The 20813-nt window shown below is 42.4% G+C and overlaps 1 protein-coding gene and 1 long non-coding RNA gene across 7 annotated transcripts in view; one reads left to right on the top strand and one right to left on the bottom strand.

Annotated features, from left to right (window-relative positions):
- The window catches only part of LOC138688983 (uncharacterized), a 31810-nt gene extending 14185 nt beyond the window's left edge, over window positions 1-17625 (bottom strand). For 3 of the 5 annotated variants that reach the window (XR_011327789.1, XR_011327785.1, XR_011327788.1), the window contains exons 1-2: window positions 17333-17625; window positions 1146-1276 (exon numbers count right to left, since the gene is read on the bottom strand). This is a non-coding gene — a long non-coding RNA (uncharacterized lncRNA). Of the gene's footprint in view, window positions 1-1145; window positions 1277-17328 lie in introns of all 5 variants that reach the window. The other 2 variants (XR_011327786.1, XR_011327787.1) reach the window with 2 other exon arrangements.
- Window positions 15574-20813, top strand: part of KCND2 (potassium voltage-gated channel subfamily D member 2) — a 277265-nt gene continuing 272025 nt past the window's right edge. Inside the window, exons 1-2 of one of the 2 annotated variants that reach the window (XM_069802055.1) lie at window positions 15574-15743; window positions 18064-19237. In XM_069802055.1, coding sequence (XP_069658156.1) covers window positions 18123-19237 — 1115 coding nt within the window. In that variant the 5' untranslated portion in view covers window positions 15574-15743; window positions 18064-18122. Of the gene's footprint in view, window positions 15744-16240; window positions 16734-18063; window positions 19238-20813 lie in introns of those variants that run through there. The other variant, XM_069802054.1, reaches the window with a different exon arrangement.

The raw sequence follows: 20813 nt of genomic DNA, 5'->3' as shown, positions 1-20813 counted from the left end.
ATGAAGCTCAGTAAAGCAACACCAAAAGGTTCAAATGAGAGTTTCATGTTTCATTTCATCACTGAGGTTATTTGTTTCATCCTCTGACTATATCTGTATACTGATTTGCATGACAACTCAGAAGCCTGAACAGAATGAACAATGTCTCTGATTGCCATTTCATCCTTAGGGCAACTAGTGTGAACACCATTAGATGACAATTCTTGTTACTGATAAAATGGAGTTTGCATACCCAATTAGATAAACTAGGTGAGAATTTTTATTTCATGACGGTAGTCCTTTTTCAATGACTTCATTTGGATTGTCAGAAGATAAGCATCTTTCACATAATGTTACATGACAGTTTTTCACAAAGTGGGTGCATGGTATTGTTTCCTCCTGATACATAAAAAAAAGAAAATGAGAACACAACTATATTTACCCAAGGCCTGCAGAAACTAAGAGGAAAAGGGGGAGGTACACTTCCCCACTAATTACACTGCCATAAATGCAAAATCAGAAGGGCATATTTTTAATCCAGGTAAGGCAGATTGGGTTTAGGAGAAGCTATGAAATACATTTTACATCATCAAAGCAAGAAGAGTAGGCTTTATAAATTCTGTGATAACAACAACAAATTTGCACACAACTCCTTCCTTTTTTCTTCTGAAAGCTGGCAGATGTACTTTACAATATAAGAGGTTCTAGGTGACCTCATTAAGCTGGACTTCTGAACGGTCTGTCTTTCTTTATACTCACATCTGGGCATTTGCCTACCCCAGCAGGGAATCCTTCCCATCTCTCTCCCTCCCCGTTCTCCCCTACGGGCTTATTTTGCCTTGAAGTCCATTTTGCTCTCCTTTTCCTCCTCAGGACTCCCTCTCTATTCTCTCCCAATTACCCATGAAGAAGTGATCTGGTCAGGAACTTTACTGACAAAATTTCCAGCATCTTTTCTCCAAGTGTTGGGCACAAAGTAAAGAGACAAGCATTACTCTTGAAAAATGAAGTGCCTTCTGCCCTTTTTTCCTTTTCAGGTCCTTCAGCTGGTGAAGGACTCTTCATGTCACCAGCAGCAGCTTTCACTGGAGAAATGAACTACCCATCTGTGTGGACTGCCTGCCTGAAAACAAAGAAAAATGATCCCGACAGGGCAAAAAGACTACCTTTTCAGGATCTGCTGCAAGCATCTGCCAGGCATGTACAGCAGGGACCTCCAGAAAGCCTCTTAGTTACTTTACAGTTGTTACTCTATTATTAATGTGGCAAATCGCTGGACAGCCATAGTATCTGAAATCTGAGCAGAAAATAAATCACAGCCACGTTGCACCAATTTTGGCCAAAAGGCTGGGGGTCCGTGCACTCTGTCACCTTCAGAACATTTTTTATCTCTTGCTGTAATAAATCAGAATTTTTTAAATCTCCTGTTGCAGGAAATGTAGCCTACCTGTGATCCACTAACACCTGAAGTATGATTATTTCAAATTTTGATGACCTTTTAAATTCTACTAATCACAAATTGTTCCCATTTGACAAATGTTCTGGTTTGTCTTTTATTTTCAATGAAGCTGAAAATAAAAAACTTTTTTCTTTCTGTCGTTGTTCTTCACCAGTATCGTCGTTTGTTTCATTAATGTCAGCACAACTCAGAAATGAGTTTTAGATGAGTTGAGCTGCTTTTGCTGACTAAATTTGCAGCAGCAAAGCATAAAGCATTTCAGGCTCTTTAAAAGCACAGTCTTTTTATTATTTCTTATTGAGAGACTGGTGGTTTAAAAAACAAATAGATACATAGATTTCAATTCGCTCCTTTTTTTGTAATCTGCATGCAATGAGGGATTTCTGTGCACTAGAAAATTAACAGACTTTATATAGATTTTTGTCATCTGGCACCTGCAAAACATGCACAGTACCATATACCTAAATTGTACAGCTGTTACAGTCACACAAGATTGTCTCTATAATGAAGAAATACAATATATCCAAACAAGCAATATATATGCGTATATGTATCATATATGCATATATATATATACACACCCATATAAAATACTTATTTTGCAGTAGGAGTTGATGCATTTTGTGGCATGTGACAGTCCTCTTGGTGAAATTAAATGCACATCACACTTTGTCTTCTCAGCTGTTGCATGCTGCCTAGTTTTCAGTTTGGCACTGTCTAGGTATGCAGCCACAGATGGAAAGTCTATATGTGTGACATGCTTTTCACCTGCCATGAAATGCTGAACCCCCTCCATCATTTTGTATAAACAATTTGCAATTCATTTAGTTCTCACACAAGGTATTCCAAAATAACTCAGTAAAATGTTTACTATTAACAGTACTGGATTTAAAAGCAGTGAGAAAGGAAGCCACTTTTAGAAGCTTTTACATGCTATAATTTCCAGATCTGTAACCTACAGCACAGGATGAGGGATTAAAATTATGTATGGGCTTCTGCATTTGAATCTCTGATATGACTTTTATGTATTGACATCTGGAACAAAAAGGATTAGATGTATAATTTAATCCTATTAAAGACAATTGTCATTTCCCTTTTCCACACTGTGTTAAATGCACAGAAGCTTCATCCAAGAGCATACAACTATCTAACAGCGATTACATGACACGGAAGGGACGTGGACTTGAGACACATGATATAAACAGCTCTGCAGCACACCAGTAGACTATTTCAATTGTAAGGCCATGTTTCACTTTTCAGTCCATGACCTTTTGTATGTCTTACAGAGTAAGGAGTATTTTAAGGATGTCTTCTTGCTCTCAAAGAATCACCTTTGATGCTACAGAGCTTTACAGATATCTTATAAAAATATCCTGGCATCTGTTTTCCTATTATTCTTTTATGCAAAGTATTACAAATATTAATAGTAAAGAAGAATATACTGAAAGATACTGTAAGTAAAGACCAGACACAATTGCTTGCCTTTCTCTATCAACTATAAAAGGAGCTTAGAATACTATCTTAGAATAAATTCTTAATTTTTAGATGATTAAACTTGGGTGAGGTGCATCGCATCTTGCAATGTGCCTTTAGAGAGCCTCTGCAACTCTTTGTGTTCCTCCCTGGGGCTGCTGCTTTACTAACACTGAGTAACACTTCACATTGCTAACAGTCTTCATTATAACCTTGTAATGCCATCAAATAAGCATATGTCATCCCAAGAATTACCTTTTGCTTACTTACCTCATGGAATTGTTAATATTTGTACACGTCAAATACATAAAGATTCCTTGGACAACAATTCAGTAGTTCACGCACAATACACAGTACTAAATATTATTAGGATTTCCTATTGCCACTAGTAATAAAAGCTGATCTTTACAGTTGATATTAGATATTAGTAAACCTCTTTTTTTTTTTTTGTCATATGTGTTTTCCTGAACAATAAAGTAAGGCAATCTTTTCTGTTAGATACAGGTGTATCATTCACAGGAGGCAGCAGCGCATGGACAAAAGCGTTTAATTCTTACAATTTACACCCAAATTCTATTTGAGACTCTACATGTTTAGCCTACTTTGATCACTGTGGGAGATGTAAGTAAGCATATAAGATTACAAATTAATCTTACTTACACAGTAGGAGAAAGATTTTATGTCAAGGAGTAAGAGTTACAGAAGTATAATCAGAACCCTTATTAGCTTATTACATGTATTACTCATACTGTAAAACATGAAATACTCTGCCAGTACAAAAACAGAGGTAAACAGTGTCCAAGACAGAAGTAAGCTTACACATAACCATTCTGAAACTAATGCAGATGTTCTGGATGGCCCTCCAGGGTCAAAATACATGTTTGGGAGTGTAACATTAATCATGTATGCAATTACTGGGAGGATCAAAGCCTAAAAAACTGTTAGCTTTCCCTATTGTAGACTTAACTGATCAGCATAATATAAAGCTGCAAGGTAAGCATGTACATTTTGCTTCAAATAACTATGGATTTTCCAATTGGCTACCATACCCTGCAGGTTCCTTTCCAAAGACAACACTCACTGTGGCCACTTTCATGTGTACACATGGGTCCTTACATGAGGAATCATGAATTTTAAAATCAGGCCTTGGTCCTTCAGTAAGAATTCTGTACTGAATATCCCTGTGCCCACAGAAAACCCTGCTGAAGCTCATGGTACTTACAGGGACAGCAAATTTTGCTACAGATTTGTAGTAGCTGTCACTACAGACTCGAACCCAAATAGAGGATATAAATTTAAATTTTCACTTTACCAGAGAAATCTGTATCACAGACTAAATTAATTAATGAGTTTTGAAAAGTTCACAGTAAATAGTAAATCTGTGGTTTATGACCTTTTTTCCACAAACAGTCCATTCCCTGAAAAAACAGCCTTTGGGTTGAAATAACTTTTAATAGTTTTGGCTGAAAGGGGAAATCTGAAAGTCTGGTTTTTTGACATTTTCTAGGTAAGAAAAATCTCCTTTGAATCTCCATTGCTTTGAAATGACGTTTTGCTTTGTTAAATGGCAAAATTAGGGAAAACATAAAAAATAATGTAAAAACCCCAAATGAAGTGTTTCTAACAAAATTTTATTAATAAGTTGATTTGTTTTCATTCTTTTCCTTCAGTGACATAATCAATGAATTTTAGCTCTGGGTCAACATACAACAGTGTTTTGGGTTTTTTTTAATTTTTCTGTTCAGGCAGTGAACTGGAATAAAAAAGAAATAAAACCAATTACTTGCAGTTCCACTACCAGCCATAAATTCTTGTATTTGAAAAGCCACCAGCTTGTCAACTACATATCGAATACAAAACAAAACAAAGAAAACCAGAAAGTAATAGCACTAATCTATCTATCTTTACAGTTTTACCATGAAAAAAAGGTACTTGGCTACAGAAAACTTTTTTAGATCAAGCTTAAAATGACACCAACATGTCCATTTCTTACTTTTCTATAAGAGTGTATGCATGTACAACTTTTTCCTTACATCATTTCTAATTTATTTAGAGTCATGATATTTACATTCCACCAAATCAAATAGTAAAATATCTAATATTCAAACATAACATTGGATTTTGTAATTTCCTGAAAGGTTGAGTGCATTTAACCAGATACTGTATTTGAGCATTCCATGTGTAATGAAACATAGTAGATTATGAATTCAGAAGAAAGGCACGCACACTTATGATCTGACATTGTATCTTTAAACAAAACAAAAAAAAGAAACCTGAATTCTTTATTGCCCTTTGTTGCTGCTAGTCGAGAAAAAAGGAGAATAATTAGAATAGAAAAGGTGCTTCTTTCATAGTAAGAAGATTTCTTCAATAATACGAATGATAGTAACCATTAGTTTTACCTTTGAAATAACCATTTTTCATGATACACCAACAAAAGTGAAGGTATTAAAATTCTTCTCCCGGTTACACAAGTTTAAATCCTACTAAATCTGTTTGCTTCTGTGGCTTTAATCAGAAGTGCAACACTGTAAACTGGAGTGAATGTGGCTTGCAATAGTAAAATCACTCTTTGCTGAATTTTCTTGCTTAATATTGCATGCAGAATATGGAGTCTGATCACTGTGAAGTGTTTCATATCAGGCAAATTAATTCTAGGAAATTTGCTATAATTAAGTTATACAATCATTTTTACTGGTTTTTTTTCTGTAAGTATAATTTTGGGTTGGTTTTATTGTACTTTAAATGTTAAAATGCTAGATATTTTACTCCTTGTTTAGCTTTTTTTAATACTGTACATATCTTTTAGTTAAAAAGAGAATTATCTTGTCAGGTATTAAACCAATTTAATGACTGAAACATTAACATATATAATTTATAAAGTGCATCATGGATCAATACATCTTGATGCTGACTAAGAAAAGCCATTTACACATAGGCAGTTGCATTCTGAGCTGTAATTTTACCCATGTGGCAGCATAAGGAAAAATAGATACATAATTGATACAGGACATCTTCCTGATGGTGCTAAAGTTAATAGGAATGACAAACAAGGGCTTAAATTGAATAATTATGACCCACTCTGGTATCTGCTTGGGTGGTAAATAAGAACTTATTCTTGTGAGGTGCTAAACATTCTTGGATGTCATTAATTTCATTAGGAGCAGGAGGCGTGCAGCACTTCACAGGAGGTGCTCACCATCACCTCAAAATTAGGTTCTGAACGCCCGGCAATGAGAGTTCAAATTGTTACCGTATTTAAAGACAGCTCATTCACTCTCTGGTCTTCAAGGTCTGAATGCACTTAAGCATTTATGAAATGTCACTGAAAATATGGCACTTTAAAATGTATGAAAAGTTGCCCAATGGCCCCAACCACAAAATGATATGGCAGGAAGAAATAGGAAGAAATAATTGAAGCGTTTCCCTTTAATATTTACATAGAATAGAAATGGCTTAGGAAAATGTGGGGTTTTTTAAAACTGCTGTTCTCCCAATACTATAAGTTACTGGGATCAGGGATAGGTTTCATCTTGGAGATACTGAGCTCTATCCCCATCCAAACTTTCTGAAACTCACTGAAGTCTTTCTTTGTTATTCTGTTATTTGTTATTAAGTGACACGCAGTGATAATAGAATGCAACAAGACTATACAAAACAAGAACTACATAGATTATTGTCAAGGCAATACTAAAAAGGTAAGACTATTTAGTTGTTATACCCTGGAAAATAGGGGAGGGAAAGATTATTACCTTGTTTGTTACGTCCTCTTCTGTGACCTTTTTTGCACTCACCTGGAGCTGCTACCTTCAGCCAGGCAAATCCCCAAAATGTAAGTTGCATCAAGTAACAGGTTCCCATAGGTATGTTTTTTACTAACGTTTAAGCATGTTACAGAATTGTCATGCAACAGTTCACTTCCACACCAGCTCTTAATGGGCGTTTTGCAGGCTATGCCCAAGCTCAAAGGGATGGGCTGTGGCAACGTCACAAAAATTACCAGGACCTTTACAAGTTACAGGGCTTTGTTTCCTCCAAATAACTACTCTCATCTTGTTAGTATCACTGTGATAATGAACAACCTATACTGTGCTTGGTTTTTATGATAACATTCTCTTAAACCCTCACTGCATTAGACCTGCACATACATGCACAAGTCTGTTACGGAATTTTTTCTTGAGATCCCCACAAGCTACAAAGCGTTTAAGCTGACATGGACAAGGGTCTAAGTAGGGGATATGCCACTAAAGGGCGATTGTTCAAGAACAGCTGCTGATCTACATGTACCTCTGGCTAGAAGCTGCAATTTTTGTTTACGTTAGCAGCTGTGGAAAAGCTGCAGAAGGATTCCCACTTCTCAATTGTAATTCTTTGTTGTAGTTCAGGGGCATGGCAAGCAGGCAAGAGCAACCTTTGTGCTGTTCCTTGTAACCGCCTGATGTAACCAGAGTTTCACCTACGGGGAGAGAAATGTGGAAGTCCACAATAAAGAGAATGGAAAAGAGTGTGTCCAGATCTCTCTTTTCCACAGTAAGTTGGCTAGGAATTCTCAGAATTAACATATCAAAATAAGGAGAGATGGCAATTTGTAGCCTGGTTTTCTAGGTAATTGAGTAAATTTTCAAAATTGAGTGAATGCAATCATCTCCCATGTCAGTCTGTCTGTCAAACTCACAGTAATTCTTGAACATCATTTTAGAGTGGTAAAGAGCCTAAAGATAAGCAGTTTTTATAATTTTATGAGAACTGGCAAGCGGATGGAGAAGAAACACCCTATTATTATTTGTTGTGAAAGAGGCTAATGAGATCACCTTTTCTTAGACATCAAGAGACAGGAGGGAAACCAGACATCATTAGTTTTGCTGCACACAGTACTACTCTTTTTTTTTAAAGCTTTCCATGTTATATTATCTTCTGTCCTAATTGCTATAACTGGGGGATGAATTAGAAGAGTACGGTATGGGGTTTAGAGGGATTGATGTCCCAACTAGACAACATTTCCATTCAGTGTAACAGATAAAATTAGATGACCAAACTCATTGTGAATTGTATGACCGGTTTGCAGAGGCTGATGAGAGCAGAGCAGAAGCCACAAACAGACTTTGACCCATGACAGAATTCTCATTGATTCTGGGACCTTGAGCTACACAAGTGGTTTCAAGTTGTTTCTTCTAACAGAGCTGTATTTACAGAAATGTCCCTTCTGCCCAGTGTTTCACCCTTCTGCTTTCTATTGCTTTAACGTGAATTAAATTGAACAGATTTTTTTTTTTTTAAAATTCACATGGTGTATGTCAAATACCTAGGCTGTAATTGCTGCAGTCTTGAGGCTGGTTTATGTTATATCATATAGCAGATCTTTCAAGAGGCTGAGCAACGCTACACACACAACCGGAAGGAAACTCAAGATCTGACATTGTGATGATTTTGTTCCTTATTATGTTGCTGTAATTCAAATTAGCTATTTTCTTGCTACTTGATTTATGGACAATCATACTACAGCACAATAATGTTTTTAATCGGTAAACAAAGCTACAGCCTTCTTACGAAGCAAGTATGATTTCACTGTAACATACGTCTCTCAACTTGGACAGCAATAATTTTGTGCAAGATGTCAGATTGTCTTACCAGCATAACTTATAACTGAATAACCTGTGCTGAAAACTGCCCTTGAGGTGAAGTATTGTTTATCAAGCAATAAAATATTTGCTTAACTTTGTGATGAAGCTAAATAATGAATAAGTCTAACATATCTCTGTGACGTATTTCTTTTGGAAGCATGTAGAGCATAATGACCAGTAAATTTAGGACAGTTTTCAACTGTAACTTCTTGATTTTATGACTGCTAACCTCTTGATTTTGTGACAGCTAGGTCCAGATGACATCCACTAATACCATGACATCAAGTCTAATTAACATGTTTCTCAGGACTTGTTAACTTTCCACTCTTCTACCCTCATTTATGTACCAGGGGAATAAAACTGGGTTTAGATGTTACAAAAAAAATGCTAGCTTTTCTGATTTTTATTTTTTCAGCTTGATTTCTTAAATTAATTTCATGCAACAGTCACAGGTAATGTTTCACTTTTGTAGACAAGACTCCAAGACATTTTATTTCATCCTTTCTTTGTATTGGAAGCTTGGACTCAACATTCACCACAGTAATGCCACCAGGAACGGCACAAAAATTTTATTTCCTCCCTATGCTGGAGAAGGGGCTTGCTATAAAGGACTGCTTTCTCATTGCTGTTTATGCAATTAGCAAGCAATCATTAACATGAAAGAAGGTTTCTATTTCCTGTTCTGAACCGTGGTACTGGGGCTATTAGCAATTTACTGGCATAGAAAGTGCCCCTACAGGCAGCTCTCCAGATATTCCCAGGTTTGAAGCATTACCAGCTCCATGCCAGTCTGCCTGACCTCAGGCTTCTTTCTTCCTTTGCTAAGAGCTGGCTGGACTAAGAAAGTAATTTGTGATGCAAGATAATAACTTTATTCAATCTACTAACTTCTGAAAAATGTTCTATATTCATTTGTGCCAGTGAATGACACATTGTTTCTATTAACTATATTTTTGCACATATTCATCTCTTTCATATAAGATTCTTATAAAGCCACTGAGACTCAAAATGGTGGAAGCTTTGCTGGAACAGAAACCAGTTGTTAAACACGGGTAGGATACAATTGCAGTCACTCTCAGTCGGAGCTGTACTACCCCTCTTTGGGTACCCTCCACGTAAGGTACCAAATAGCAGAGCCAACCTAGTAACAAAGCAGTTTAGAAAGGATTCGCAGTATAAGAGAGATGGGACTAATTAGGCAAGGAGCCATTGATCATTGTGAGGCTTTTGCAGGAACAGAGGAAGGTGGCTGACTTCCAAACCCTCCATTTCCTGGAATACAAAGAAAAAAGAGTATATCTAAAATGGTAAAGTTTGGATGCTGACTGAAAGATTGCCATGCTGCGAGTATGTTATAGGGTAAAAATGAAGGGGGGAAAAAAAAAAGTGAGGTCAAAAACTGTGAAGTAAAAAAAAAAAAATTCGCTATTTTTTTTGTTTTGGCTGATAAACCATTTTACCGTACAATCTGTTGTCTATGATGCAAACAGCTCCTGGAGTGTGGAACACAGAGAAAGGTCTTTTAGCAAAACATATATAAAGAAACCTAAAAAAAAATCTAAAGAGCATGACATTTTAATTTATCTATAACTCTGAAAACATTGTCAAGACAGAGGTAAGAAAAATCAGAATGGAAACTCCTGAAAAAGTGTTAGTTTCACCAAGTTTGCTTTGCTCGTCCGCTTTTTCCACAAATTTACCACAATTTCAAAATTGTTAGCAATATTGCCCATCTTAAAGCGGAAGCAAATATAAAGGACATTAACTTTTTCTTGCTTTATTCGGCCAACATTAGGCATCTATTCTATCAGGTATCACCCCAATGGAACAAAGATTTCATAATTCCACTGAGCAAAGACTTTATCATTTCACTGATCAGATTACTTTTTCCAAGTATAAGTAGAGAGACAAGGATGGTAGGGCTATGGCTGGCCTGGAGTAAGGAGCTTAGAACCTTAAGAGAAGGGGGAGAAATTTTATTCTGCAACATTCTTCATATTCTTTGAATCTGGAAGCTAGTGAAATACAAACAAACTTATTTTTTACCTTGGCCTTTGTCTATGGACAACTTAAAGAAAAGTAACCTGATTTGAAAATGGAAATGCTCAAGCTTTCCAAGCTTGTGCAAATTTATTGTGTTCTCCAAGACTTCATAACCACCCTACCAGAGTCTGTCTCATATATGGTTACATTGGTTACACAGACTGCCCATGTCCCTTTCAGTGGTACTCCCTGTGAATGAGTTCTTGTTCAGGAGATCTTACAGCTCTCTTTGACAATCATTTCCAGGCAAGTTCCTTTCCCGCTAAGACTGAGATTCTCATCTGACTCACCCTTTTCACTGCTGTAAGGCTGGAGAACTCACTTCATAATTTCAGTTTAATGTGCAAAGTAGGATTCAGCGCCCTAACTAAAATGACCTGGACTCGTTACTTCAGTTTTGACCCACTTCAGTCCTTCAGTTTAGCCAAGCTTTCTTCTGAATTAAGAAGAAACATATGAAGGAATGGTCATGACTGAATCATAGACTGTTAATTCTGCAGAAATTGTCTGCCTGCTGCAATGTGGTCTTTATGTGGATTGGTCTTCAAGAACCAGATTAGATAAAATAACTTAAATCATGTCTGATACATATTTTACCCAATGGCTCAAGCAAATGATGAGACTCATACGTTAGAAAATCAGTGCACAGAAACCGGGCAAATAGAAGTACCAAACTCTACATACTTAAAAGAGCTAACTAGTTGAAGTGGCATGTTGTCACGCACTGATGCAGAGATTTGTCAGAACTAAGTACTTTAGTAGCATCTCACACTTAGTATGAGGAGACACTGTTTCTAATCCATGATGCTGCACATTCTAAGAGGGTTTCTTACTGTTTTTTGTCTTTTATTAAGTGCTTGTGGAGTGAAAGGTGAGTATCTCATGATACTGGAGATTCTGCATGTGATTAGAAATGTGGCTACAGCGACACAGAGTAAGACTGACAAGAGGCATCCTTGTCAAAGAAGACTTCCCAAAGTGTTGCAGCACAACCAGGAGTATGAACTCTAGTGGCTAATTAGTTTTCTGCATTAATTCACTCTTAGTTTCTCTTTTGAAGGATGTGACCTTAAAGATACTTGAAGTCCAGGGTAGTTTTCCCATTGACTTAGCAGAGTGGCTCAGGCTGTCACTCTCAGGATCATCCTGCCAAATTTAAAGAATCTAAGGCTCCTAACTTAAGGACCACAGTCATCCCAGCCTTCCTTTTACAGTGAGCGGACACCTGCCTACGTACACTGAGATTGTAGCTAGGATGGATTGCTCTCTGGAGTTGTTCCTCTCGCTGTTGACTCTAGGAAGTCAGGGTGAGCAGGCTCTTAATTAGGTAGCACAGGTGCCTAAAGCTAAATTGGTTGAAATTGGGCCTCATCATATAGACGAAACAACTATTCCTTTGAAGATGCTGTATGAGCCGAAACATGAATCCAAAATGAGAAATACGTATTTATCTAAAGTAAAGTTCAAGAGTTTTTATTTAACATTTCATTGATGGGTAAAATATCACTAATTTGAAGAGGAATTCCCAGAGCTTGATATGACCAATACATAGTTTAATAGAACTAATCTTTTATATAATATCCTGTAGATCAAGAAAAACATATATAATTACTAAATCAGTATTTGTTGGTTTAGAGCAGATAAAGTACAAATATTTGAGATTCAATCAGCCCCTTCTTTGGAAGAATGTGAGGTTTTCTTGAGATGATTCCAAGTACTGACTTAACATCACTTTAAGAAAAACAGAAACCACAGTGCTGATAGCTCTGCCTTCCTCTTCCATCCACTAAATCTGTAATAAATACATAAAAATCTTTTCCACAGAATTAAGGGTCTTTTTTTAGGTTAATGATGGCTATACTAACTCTCAGGTTGGCTTCAGAATTTAAAAGAAGTGGTGCATATTGTGCACTTCCCCCACAGTGTATCTTAATCCTTGACCAGTGAGAGGTCATTTTTTAACGTCCAGAGCAATCCATTTCTCCATATAGAAGGAAGGACGACAAGCACTTGCACTGCAGTGTGACCTGAGCCCATTTTAGCAAACTCCCAGAAAGATGGCTTTTTGTCTTTGGAAAATTATGCCCGTATCAAAAGCCTCCCACTTATTCTGTCTGGATCATAGTACAAAAAGCAGCTAGATTTAGACAAGACAAATCTATGAAGGCAAGGAAACTGCAGACTATGACTATATATATTCATGTTGATTGCATGTTTGAGCAAAGCAATATTTTTTTTATTTGCATTATATAATCAAACATTTTCCTCCGTGAGACACATTCTTAATCTCGTGAGCCAGTTCTTCAGCGGGGCTGTGATCAGCACTCTAGAAATCCTTAAACCAGCCTTCTACTTAGAAGGCCTCAGGAATGTTCCCTCCATTGAAGAGAAACCCTCAAAACAAAACACCAAAACCCCAGACCTCTTTTGCTCAGACTGAGAAGCACTCAGACCTTCCAGCAAGCAATACATGAGGTAGAAGAGGCAGATCAGTGGAATATTCTGCTAGTAACAACCAGAGTGGTTTTTGGACGACACTTTTGTTATCTTGAAGAAGAATAAGTAATTTTGGTTCCTATAAATTTTAAAAAAAAAAAAGCTCTTTGCATTGTTTGACTGAATAGTAGATAAATATATGTTTTGGTTTTTTTATTGAAGCTATTCTTACTAATCCAGAAGGGGGAAAATAGCATATATTCAGAAACCAGTTATCTCTGCATGATTTTATGCATTTGGCATTGAGTGTACAAACATATTAGTATAAGAATGCAGGAACTGTGAAATTATCTTCTAGAGTAAAGAGGAAGGAAGGGAAAAAGTCAGACGTATAGCTGAATCTTGAGGATAAGGCTTACAAGGTGGCTTTAAATATTTGTAGTGTCCCTTTCTCAAGCAAAGACCACTGGCTTAGTACTAGAGGAATTAGGAAGAGGGGATGTACATGTACATTCAGTCTGTAAAGAAAATTCTTGGTATCAAACATTCTAAATACTTCTAAAAATATGAAAGAAAAAATTAAATGCATTAATATAAACTTATGCATCATAGCTATTATCTTCCTTAATACTTAGAGAGTTCTTCGTGCCTCATGACTTCGGAAAGAATTAAGAAAAAGCTCATATTAGAGTCCATTGTGCATTCCCTTTAGTACCATCTTCTTCTTTTCCTACAATTACTAGGATTTATTTTCTTTGCTTGAAAATAGGATTTTTGTCTCATTTGAGTCCCTGCTACTTAATTCCTACTTGAAGTCATAATCCTCCCTGTCACATCACACCAATTTCTTGGAAGCTAATTCTGATGTCACAGGCAGGATTTTGACTTCAGAAGAACTGATTACTTAGGTACACTTGATGTACCAGAATTTAGTCTTTCTGAAATGTACAAAGGAAGGAATACTGCAGCCAGACAGTGTCAAGGCACTAAACTCAAGGCACAAGCTGTCAAAGTTTGAGCTCCTGGTTGTCACTTCTCAGTAGTATATTAATGGACTTTCTGTTAGAATAAGAAGGCAATAGAGTATACTCTTTGTCTGTTCTTTCCAAGATGCAGCTTCTGAAAGCTGCCTCTCTGATACACAGAGGCTGTCCACGAAAACTGAAGGTGAGGTGATCATTTTTACAAATAGTCAATGGTGTCAGAAAAGACTTTGAACCCGGACTGGTGTCAAATCTCTGATTTAAACCAGACACAATGTTCTAAGGCTACCTGATTCCCACTTGTCCAAATGTATTGGGTTTGTTTGGGTTTTTTTCCCATTTCCTGATGAAATGTGTAAGTCTCTGAAACAACTTTTAAGATTGCAGCAAGAATCCAAGTGATTCTTTAACAGAACCCATTCTCATCTCTATAGGGGTGGGAAAGCCTTTGTTGCAAGTGAAAAATTCTATTCTGGAAAAACTGCAAAGAAAAAAGCAACTGAAAGCAGTAAGTGTTTTCTGTAAAGCTAGGCGTGTTAAAAAAATAAGAGCAGGTATTGATTACAAAAAGAATCTACAGCTGAAAGTGAAACCTCTTTTGATTATTTGTCAGGAAAGGAAGTCCTGTATTACTGTCTCAGTGCTGAGCTGACAGGATGATAAATTGGGCTTTATTAATTGTTACAGGACTGTCTTTTTGTAGCACCAAATAACCCCCCCTAATCTTTCATACGGGAGAGGAGTAGCCGCGTCACTGAAAGCTCCATACCTACAGCTGACCAACTAATTTCAACTTAATGGGTTAATTTACAGGATACAACGTACTGAACATTTGAGCTAGAAGAAAGACCGAAACAACAAACCGCCAAGCAACTTCAGTAAAACTACAGAAGGTGTCCTTTATTTTACGTGATATTTAATTTCACGTGATTCGATAGACGTGATCGATCATCGTCACAAGTTTTCCAAACATTTTCAAGCCTTTTCTCTCCATGCTTCCGAGTACTTCTTAGAGGCACAGCTCAGAGACTACAGTACTGGGGGTGTTCATCTTTTTCCACGGGCACTTAAACAGAAGCTAATAGGTATTGAGGTCGAGCATATTACTGAAACGCAGAAAAGAGTTACCTCCGAAGCTTCGGTACAGATTTGGTTTATTTTTGTTTCGGGTTTCTTTGGCAGATGCCTAAACCAGGTTATCGGGGCGCGAGGTTTGGTCAGAGGATCTTCGAGCGCGAAGCAACCCGTTTGCTCTGCGATTCCTTTGGCAGCCTCCTACCAGTCACCCGCAAGAAGCGCCGGTGGGAGGGAGGAGTACCGCCCGGTACCTCGACGCCAGCTGTGTGAAGAAGACCCCGAGCGGTTTCGGAATCGGAATTAAAAAGCCCGGAGAGTTCCTGGCGTTTACGGGAGCTGCCGGAGGAACGACGTGCCCGCTGTTTCCCCCCGCGGATGCAGCGGTGCCGTGAGCTCGGCTGGCGGCGGCGGGGCGCTGGTGCGGCCCGGCGGGCGAGCGGCGGGGCCGGGGGGGGGGGGCCGGGGGGAGAACCGGAGGGGGGAAGCGGGGAGGGAGGGGGGGTCGGCCCGGCCCCGCCGCGGCAGCCCGGCGGGGAGCTCGCTTCCCGTCATCCACGCGCCATCTAGCGACGGGAAAAAGGGGGGGGGGCGGCTTTGCACGGGAGCGGAAAGGAGAGGAGGAGGAAAAGGCTCCCCGAGCCGTCCCGGCTCTCGCCTTTCCCGCAGCTGCTGGTAAGAGCCATTTGGAATATTGCAGCCAGAACTCCGGAGTGGCTCGGGGCGGGTCGTGAGGAGCATCGCCGCACTTCACTCCCAGGCACCTCGTGTCCCCCCACCCCCCTTCTTTCAGTAAATCGCTCCCCTTCCCTTGCAAGGGGAGCTAGCTAGCTCTCCCGAGCACCCCCCCCCACCACCACCCCGCTACCTCACCCAAGCCCTCTCGGCCGCCCCATCCCTCCCCGAAACACCGCTAACTCCGGAGGCGCTGCCGGCGGAGGGGTTGGACCGCGCCATCCCGGCCCCGCAGAGACACGCACACACACACACACGCGCACACACACACACGGGCACACACACACACGGGCACACACACACGGGCACTCCCCGCCTGCCCCGCCGCCGCCGGAGGCCCCTTTGTTCCGCCGGCGGAGCGATGCCCTCCTCGCCCCCCCCCTCCGCCGCCGCCCGCCCCTGCGCCCCTAAGCCCGCGGGCGGCGGCGGCGGCGGCGGCGCGGCAGGGCGGCATGGCCCGCCCGCCGCGGGGGAGGCAGCGGGAAGCGCCCCCCCACCCCCCACCCCCCGGTCGCCCCCGGCCGCGCCAGGGCCTCGCCGCCGCCCGCAGCCCCGCGGCAGGGGCAGGGGCAGCGGCCGCAGCCGCAGCCGCGCCTGCCGGCAGCCCCGCGCCGCAGGATCCGCGCCCCGCAAGGACGTGCTCCGCCGAGTTGCCAGGCGCGATTACGTTGGGGTTTTTTGGGGGGGGGTGTGTTTTTTTTTTTTCCTTCCCCCCACCCACCCCTTGAACTTGTTGCTCGGCGCTCGGCGGTGGCGGAGGGGGGTGGGGGTGGGGGAAAGCCTTATTATCGATGTCCCTTTGGATGCGATCAAGCTTTCTCAGGAGCAACTACTTCCCCGCCGTTCCCGGCGGGGCGCGGAGATCTAGCGGCAGAACCCGTATTTCCAAAAGTCTCTATGCAACTGAGCGCTCTCGCCAGACTTTCACAGGTAGGTGCCGCAGGCTGGGCACGTCCGGAGGGATGCGAGAGCGGAGCCGAGGGGAAGGGGCGAGAGGAAGGAGGCGGGAGGCGGGGGGGGGACGACACGGACGAGCCACCGCCGCCCGCCGAGCCGCTACGAAGCCCCGCGGCCCCCCGCCCGGCCCGGCCTCCCCCGCCGCCGGGGAGCCCCTGCCCCGCTGCCGCTCCCCCGGCTCGGCCCGCCGCCTCCCGAGGACGCCCCGTGCCTCCCACCTTCCGCGGCTGCCTCCGAAGGCCCCCCCGCTCCTACCCCCGCCGCGGCCAGCGCCGGCCCCGCTCCCCTCGCTCCGGGTCGGCCCCTCGCTCCGGATCGGCCCCCTCGCTCCGGATCAGCCCCCTCGCTCCGGATCGGCCCCCTCGCTCTGGATCAGCCCCCTCGCTCCGGATCGGCCCCCTCGCTCCGGATCAGCCCCCTCGCTCTGGATCAGCCCCCTCGCTCCGCGCCCCCGACGCCCCGTCCCGGGGACGCTCCCCTCCGCCCGCTCCCCTTCCCCGGGGCGCTCCCGGCGCCCCTTCCCCCCCGCGCCCCTCCGCCCTTCAGCGCGTTTCCTACGCGGAAAAACTTGCCTTAAAGTTTAATGCTGCCGCCCGCAGCTCCTCCCCCTGCCCCGCCGGCTCCCCCCGGCCCTCAGCCGGGGTCAGGAGGAGTCCCCGGGCCGGCGATCAAGGTCAGGGAGCGGATTCGTCCCGCTGCCGCTCCGGGGCTGCGGCTGGGGAGCTGGGGGGCGGCCGGCCCGGCCCATCCCCTCCGCCCCAGCACGGCCAACCGGCGGCGGCGCCGGGCGGCCCCGCTGCAGCCCGCCCGGGGAGGGCTCCGCTGGCGGCCGCGGCCCGGCTCCGGCAGCGGGCGGCGAGCGGAGCGGAGCAGGAGGAGGAGGAAGAGGAGGAGGAGGAGGAGGAGGAGGAGGAGGAGGGGCGGGGGGAGCGGCTGCATCGCGCGTGGAAGAAAATCCCCTTCCAGGTGGCTGCATCGCGGCATCGGAGCTACTAGCCGGCTCCGGGGGTTCGCGCTTTGTGGACCGTTGCTTCCATCCAGGGGCCTCGCACGGACCTTGTCGCCGAAGGATCTGGCTGCTAGAGTAGCTGCTTTGAATAGGGTGATTTCCAAGTGCCCTGATTTATTGCCCTGACTGGCTAACCAGACCCTGGAAAGGACATTCTGGCATGAAAAAGGGGCGGAAACAAAAAGGAAGCAAAAAGATTTTCGGTTAATACTGAAAATCACAACAATGTTCAGAAATTCCGTTGCCTCGAAAATGCGTGAGCATTTGTATTTTTCTTTTCCCTCTCTGTTTTAGTGGCTGGACCAGAACCGTCTCTAGATTGACTCCCTTAGCTGCAGTAGGCGTTCGGGACCATGGCAGCAGGAGTAGCGGCTTGGTTACCCTTTGCCAGGGCAGCGGCCATAGGATGGATGCCAGTGGCCACAGGTCCCATGCCAGCTGCTCCGCGGCAGGAGAGGAAGCGAAGCCAGGATTCTCTGATTGTGCTGAATGTGAGTGGCATCCAGTTCCAGACGTGGCTGGACACCTTAGAGCGCTACCCCGACACTCTATTGGGCAGTTCGGAGCGGGACTTCTTCTACCACCCTGAGACGCAGCAGTACTTTTTTGATCGGGACCCTGACATTTTCCGCCACATTCTCAACTTCTACCGAACCGGGAAGCTTCATTATCCCCGCCAGGAGTGCATCTCGGCTTATGACGAGGAGCTGGCCTTCTTTGGCATCATCCCTGAGATCATTGGCGACTGCTGTTACGAGGAGTACAAGGATCGCCGGCGTGAGAATGCCGAGCGCCTGCAGGATGATGCCGACCAGGATCATGCGGCTGAGAGCTCCCTGCCCTCAATGACGGCTCGGCAGAGGATGTGGCGGGCCTTTGAAAACCCACACACCAGTACACTGGCTCTGGTCTTCTACTATGTCACTGGTTTCTTCATCGCCGTCTCTGTTATTGCCAATGTGGTGGAGACAGTGCCCTGCGGGGTAAGCCCGGGTCGCATCAAAGAGCTGCCCTGCGGAGAGCGCTACGCCGTGGCTTTCTTTTGTCTGGATACTGCCTGTGTCATGATCTTCACCGTTGAATATCTCCTACGTCTGCTGGCGGCCCCTAGTCGCTACAAATTCGTGCGCAGTGTCATGAGTATCATTGATGTGGTCGCCATCATGCCCTATTACATTGGCCTGGTGATGACAGATAATGAGGATGTCAGTGGGGCTTTTGTGACATTACGAGTCTTTCGTGTCTTCAGGATCTTTAAGTTTTCCCGCCACTCACAGGGGCTGCGCATCCTGGGCTATACGCTGAAAAGTTGTGCCTCGGAGTTAGGCTTCCTCCTCTTCTCACTCACGATGGCCATCATCATCTTTGCCACTGTCATGTACTATGCAGAGAAAGGTTCATCAGCCAGCAAGTTCACCAGCATCCCTGCAGCCTTCTGGTACACCATTGTCACCATGACAACACTGGGGTAAGTGCAGCTGGTGTTTGGTTACAGCCAACATTTCAACAAGTGCATTGGCACGAGTGGAAAATACGCAATTTAAAAAAAATGTCCATAGAAAAAAATGCGAGGGTAAGTTTTTGTTACAGAACTTTATGAATACCACTAGCCGCTTCTTTCTAAATGTTTTACACATGCAAGTGAGTTAAAAGGGTTGCTGAAGTTAAAATAACCCAAACCTGCAGATAAACTGAAAAAGCAAACAACAAAACAAAACAAATCCTGAAACTGTTCAGGTTCTTTGCAGTTTTCTCTGGCTTTTTACTTGGTTTGGGATAGTGAAATTGGAATATTTTACGAGTATCTGTGAGTTATCAGTGGATTTTTAATAGAGTAATGTGGTTGCTGACAGGACTTGTTATAGTGTTGCTAAAGTAGTGATAATTACAAGGAGAACCCAATGAGAGCTTTTAATTTGATCATGCATGACAGTATGTGGATCTGCCATTTTGTCTGAAGTGATGTGTTGATGTCGACTTGGGTACTGAGTTCCGTATTACAAAGCGATTTGTTTTCATGAAAATAAAACAGGTATAGATACCTTAATCATCACTACAGTTATTCCCGGTGTTACTTAAGACACTGCGTAAATTTCATGTGATGTCCGTGGACCTGTGACTTGTAAATGACAAGTGTGAAGCTACACTGACTGGTGACACACCCTGGGAAATGATCTGAGGAAGTGTGAGACAGATGACAGATCAAGCATACGTCTTAAAACATAATTCTAATGGCAACATAAAATCTTCCAGAGAATTAGGAGTTAAAAAATGCCATTGCTGACATTAGACTCTAATGCAGTTTAGTGGGAAGATGGGAGATAATATTATTTTGTAAAGTCTCCGATACCAGAGTCGTAGTGTATCAGCTGATTCTGTGCACCAAGTTGTAAAATGCACTTGTCCGTAATTGTAACAGGGATTTAGCAGGTTGACTAATTTGAGAAGACAATTTTTTGCCCCGGTCTTGATTTTGAGCTGCAGAGTGTCATCTATGAAACTGAAAATTTCTTAGAAACTGTCTAGTTGTTTAATAATTACAGATGTGAAAAGAAAAACTTTTCACTGTCATGAAGACAAAGCCCATCATCTTATTAGTCATTTTGCCACATGTTGTTGGGACTGTTGAGATTTATGAAACATGTATAACTTTCAAATTTAACAAAATGAAAGCGCATTATTAAGCTATTGCAAAAAAGTTGATTTATTATGTGCAATTGTAATTTAGCTGGGAAATGCACATACAAAATATTGAAAAAGATAAAGGGACTGTCTTATGCCACCATTTTTTATACAGGGCTTTTATCTTCAGCGTGATATAACAAATGAAGATAAATATAGTGCATTGTAAATATTTCATACTACTTGTAAGGGCAAGTTATGCTAAAAAGGAGTGACAAGAGCTTTGGGGATTTTAATCTGCTTTTTAGGTTCCTGGCTTTTTTTTGGTTTTCATTTTCATCTGGTAGTGACAAACCAAAGGGACAAGTTAACAGAAGGAACAAGTTATACCTGCTAACTAGTTCCATAGTCCTGTATTTTCT

This window comes from Haliaeetus albicilla, chromosome 14 (assembly GCF_947461875.1).
Source record: "Haliaeetus albicilla chromosome 14, bHalAlb1.1, whole genome shotgun sequence".
Lineage (NCBI taxonomy): Eukaryota > Metazoa > Chordata > Aves > Accipitriformes > Accipitridae > Haliaeetus > Haliaeetus albicilla.
The sequence above is the reverse complement of the archived record's forward strand: the minus strand, read 5'-3'. Positions and strand labels throughout refer to the sequence as shown.